Source organism: Triticum aestivum, chromosome 1D, assembly GCF_018294505.1.
Source record: "Triticum aestivum cultivar Chinese Spring chromosome 1D, IWGSC CS RefSeq v2.1, whole genome shotgun sequence".
Lineage (NCBI taxonomy): Eukaryota > Viridiplantae > Streptophyta > Magnoliopsida > Poales > Poaceae > Triticum > Triticum aestivum.
The window spans coordinates 224107088-224111992 of NC_057796.1; the positions used below are offsets into that span (position 1 = coordinate 224107088).

Sequence of the window (4905 nt, forward strand, 5' to 3'; positions counted from 1 at the left end):
TAATCTGTTGTGAATCCTGTTGCGCGACTGGGAAACAGTTGAATTTTGTTCCCCGGCCGCTTTGAGCAATGCTCGAATCTGCCGTAGACCTTCTCATGCTTCGGACCGGGACGGCTGAATGGAATCTGCGATCCGCGTAGCAGCTGCAACATTCTGAATCAGAGCGCGGAATACCTGATAATCATTTTGCAATCCACTCGGGAATGGTTGCCGCTGCCGTCGATTGGGATTTGGGGGTTGCCTGTGAGCGCGATCTTCGAGTGACTTCTGGAGATCTTCCAGACGCGCGCGTTTAGCCAGATTGGCTATGCGCGCGACTTCCAAAGCCTAGGCTTCGGCAGTCTCCCCAGTGATGGGGGTCTGAAGGACCTGCTCGTTCCTGCGGCGCAATTCTTCTCTTTGTTTCGCGGCGAGGGCCTGCGAGTAGTACTCGTCGTTGGCGTGAGACGGACCACCACTTTCACCACCGCTACGGGGAAACCCTGGTGGGCTAGTTGGGAGCCAATCACAAGGACTTTCGCCACCGGGTCGTTGCTTTCGCACTCAGAAAGCATATCCGAATGATCAGACAAAGGATCGAACAAGCCATAGAGGGACTTGTCGGGTTCCATTGCCGCGATCTGCAAGGTGGACGACTGACGAGCCACCGCGTGCTTCACCCACCGCTGGAGCCGAGAGCGACCGGTTCGCTTGCGACAACCGGCTGCGAGGAGGGAAGACGCCACCGGAGCCGACCGATATTCAGTTGACGGCTGCCGGAGGAGGACGCCGCAAGAACAGGCATGGAAGTGCGTCGCCCCGCGAACAGGGAGCGCCTCGACGTCCAAAGGAGCTTCTTGGAGCCACGCCGAGTCGTCGGCGACGAAGCTGAGCGCGCCGAGACGGATCTCGCGGCCCAGGAACAGTCCGCCGCCGGAAACCATGATGAAGGAGTTCGAAAAGCGCAACCTCGCCGGAACTCGCTTAGACGCCTGCCCCACGGTGGGCGCCAACTGTCGTGGGAACTAATCTAACAGTAGAGGTTATGGGTATGAAGGAGAGGGCAGAGCCTAGCTACGGCGAGATTGTACACTCGGATTTACGAGTTCAGGCCCCTCTCGGAGAGAAGACCCTGCGTCTCGGTGCTGCGGGAGCTTTGTTGTATGGAGTGTTGAGTTACAGGGGGTGCGAACCCTTGTGGCTTGTGCAGGAGCGAAGGGGCGGCTTATATAGAGTCCGCTGGCCCCTCATCTACCTCCATTACGCAAGGGTTCAATGAGACAGTAAATGAGGAAGTATTATTGGTAACGCCTATACTTAATGTTCTTTACAATGACGAACTGATCGATTGACCGTTGCCATCCCCGAGTGGCTCTAGGTCTTCTCTTGTCGAGTGAATAAGGACGGTCGAGTGTCGGAGGAACAACCGAGTGGATCTTCTGTCGAGTGACTTGTATACTGCGATCATTCTAGTCGATACCTCCTTTATAACTTTGTAAGTCTTGGATTCCTTTATGTAGTGTCCTTGGGTAGGGCATGTAGGTTAGGCCTAGGACCCTACCTCAGGCACATGTCATCGTCAAGGCCTACATACAAAAGCTCCACCGGCAGCACCCGGAGCTCGTGGAGGCGGAACGGATGATCTTTGCTGACGCCGGCAGCGAGGTTATCGTTATCTCCTCCTCTGAGGAGGTTGAAGGCGGCGAGGACAAGGAGATCGACGTCGACGAGTGAAGGAGTGTCTTCCCCGACGACGAAGACGACGGCACCGGCCAGGACCCAAATCGCGGCATACCGTACCTGACGAGGAAGGTTTGGCTCGACCTCACATTCGATTGAAAGTAGTTTAGTTAAGCTTAGTTTAGTTTGAATTTGTGTTTTATGTTCGGTTGTGCAAGAGTATCTATGTCTATGTTTGAATGCATGCTACTTTGGTTCAAATTGTTTTAAATTTGATTAAATTAAAGTTTAATCCATTAAATTTAAGGAATCGGCTAGAAACAATTTTTTTTAATAAAAAATATATATACTACAGTAAAGATTTTACTCCAGTAAGTTACACGCATAGGCTAAAGACGCCCTTAACGGAGGGAGCAGTATACCATTTCTCTTCTTGGACCCTCGCGGCCTCTCCGCTTTTTGACAAGAGCACCCTCCGCTCACAGGAAATCCGGAGACTCCACTTCCTCACGCTGCTCCCCCGCCGTAGCCGCCATGGCCGACCGCCTCGTCCTGCTCGTTCTCGTCGTTGCCGCCGCATCCCTCACCGTAGCCTCCCCAGTCGCCGCCGCGCGTCCCTGCAACACCCTCTTCATCTCCTCCCACTCGGCCAACGCTAACCCCAGCAACGACCCCGACCACCGCTCCCCCCTCACCACGACGGTCGTCACCGTCTTCCGCATCCGCCGCTTCGGCCCCCACTTCCTCCGCACCCAAGGCCACGCGCACCCCCACCTCAACCACCACCACCGCCACCACCTACACTCCATCCCCGCCAACATCCAGATCCGCCGCCCTGAGCTCCCAGAGCTTCCCCACTCCGCGGCCGGCGTTGCCGCGAGCATCCAGGAGCGCGTTAAGGACATCCTCGTGGTCCTCGTCGGGATCCTCTTCGGTCTCGGCTGCGGCGCCCTCACCGCTGCCTCCATGTACCTCGTGTGGTCCGTAATCGCCGGCCCCGGCGCGTCCTCCCACTACGACGAGCTCTACGGCGACGAGGCGTCCGACTCCGAGAGCCCCAAGAAGGTTGGCTATGTCATCATCCCCGGCGTCGAGGCCTACGACGGTGGTAAGAACTAGATTCTAGGGTTTCCCTTTCCCAGGAGTGGCAAGTTCCATGATATGCCAGTGTGCTGCTGTTTGTGTGTTGCGTAATAATCCGTAAAATGCCTCTGTGATGTGTAGTTGGGCCGTAGTAGTTCTGTGCCCTCCATGTGAATACGCTCTTGATGCGAACTTATGCTGTGAAATGTGCTTCGTTTCTAGTAATGAACTTATGGATGAATGTCCGTCCTGAAATGTTATGAGTATTCTGAAATTCATGATGTTTGCTCTGTTGCTAATTGTTAATGTGACTCTTGGGGATCGTTGGTAATCTGTTTATTAGGTTAAATTGTCAAACATTGTTCTTAAGGGCACGCCTGTTTCTCGCAACCGTGATGGTTGAAACTTTGGTGGTCTTACTGGTCTGGTGCTGTTATAACTTATATAAGCATTTACAAGTGTATACTGCCAACACATGCTAGGCGTTTACTTGTTTGGTCATATTCATCAGTTTGACCTATTCATTGACTTACCCGAAGTGTTGATGACTATAAATGTACAATGTTTGCTTGCTAATGGGACACGTTTGTCTCGTGCTATCGATTGTAGATGCGGCATAAAATTGCTTACCAGTAGCCTTGTACATTTGACACGAAGGTCAGCTTGTACATTGACAAGTGGTAGATGTTCTTGATGTTTGACAAGTTTAATTTGAACTACCAAAGCGTCATATATTTAGGAACGGAGGGAGTAGAAGCCAAATGCTGATCTAGGTTAAATTTAGTTCTTTATCTTGTATCTGCTTAACTGTGAATGGTGTATGCATTCAGCATGGTGCACACATGCACGTGCATAAGCACAGTTTTGTAGGTAGGCGGTACTTACCCAACGATATTCTATCTTGTTTTTAGCATAACGATATTATATCTTGGGTAAGGGGAATGCGTCCATGTCGGTTTCAGCAAGGTTCCTTCAAAATTATAATCTCATCTTTTTTTTGAGAGAGTATGCAAAATGCGTACCATAGCTTTATACAGAAGAGAGAAAGTCAATATACAAGGATCTGTTGCCCCTACCAGTCTACCACACCTCAGCCAGGGCAACCATAGCTCATCCTGAAAAGGAAACTACTCCTCACAGTCGCTGTATACCATTAGTTCCGGGCATAATTGATTTGATACACGGGCTGAAAGGCCGCAGAGCAGTACAACAAAGAAAGAACCGGAAGAATAGGCATCCAGGAGTTCACCAGTTCTGTACATACAGAGATGGTCGCTGAAGCAGTAGCTCCACCTGAAGATAGACAGACATGGCATTTCATATTAGTCACAGCATGAGGATAGGAGAAGAACATAATACATAATTACATATTATCATAAATAAAGCTGAAATTAGGATCTCAGGAAGGAAAATGTTGGGTGGTATACGGGGTCTACAGTAATAATGACATAATGGTAGTACTAGTAACCATTGAGGCAACACTTTCAGTTATGCTAATAGGTAATCCTTGAACTCTTTGTACCAAGAGCTCGATGAATGTGGCAATTTTCTATGCTCAGCAACTTTGATTTTGTTATTCTCAAGATTGTCAAAAGTGTAATTCCGTTCTTTTGGGTGCTGTTATAAAGTTAACGTGGTATTTGTTGGGATAAAATTAATAATTATGCAGATCATATTGCATCTGTGTCGTCAGACTGATTCTGGTTACATGATCATATCAAATAAGAATGAGCAAATCCTTCACAGAACTTGGGGTCAGTCGATTTTGGTCTGTACGTGTCTTCTGTTTGTCCATTGGAACACTGTCGACCCCATACTTGTTCTCTAGCAGCGCCTGGCACTAGGGCATGCCTAACAAAAAAAAACATTTTTTTTCCTGTGAAACTTTTAATCTATTTATTTTTAATCATGACAATACAACAAACAACAGAAATAATAAAAATTACATCTAGATCCGTAGATCATCTAGCGATGACTATAAATATTGAAGCGAGCTGCAGGTAGTTGGCTTTGGCTTTTCTTTTGGAAGATGCCATTCTATCCAATCTTCATATTTCCCACCCAATAAATGGGATTTTTTTTCTTTAAATAAATGCTCCAAGTCCTCTCAGTTTTATCTCCCGTTGAACTTGTGATAAAGCGGCAAAACAACCGCGGTAAATC

At 48.9% G+C, this 4905-nt stretch overlaps 1 protein-coding gene across 1 annotated transcript; it reads left to right on the forward strand.

The window, feature by feature from the left end:
• Window positions 1-2082: 2082 nt before the first annotated feature.
• LOC123181111 (uncharacterized) lies at window positions 2083-3016 on the forward strand. The gene has a single exon (XM_044593335.1). The coding sequence runs from the start codon at window positions 2194-2196 to the stop codon at window positions 2776-2778; it is 585 nt and encodes a 194-aa protein (XP_044449270.1). The 5' UTR covers window positions 2083-2193; the 3' UTR covers window positions 2779-3016.
• Window positions 3017-4905: the final 1889 nt, after the last annotated feature.

What these genes read in the sequence shown, in the direction of transcription:
- LOC123181111 (XM_044593335.1), top strand. Translation starts at nt 2,194, where the DNA reads ATGGCCGACCGCCTCGTCCTGCTCGTTCTCGTCGTTGCCGCCGCATCC.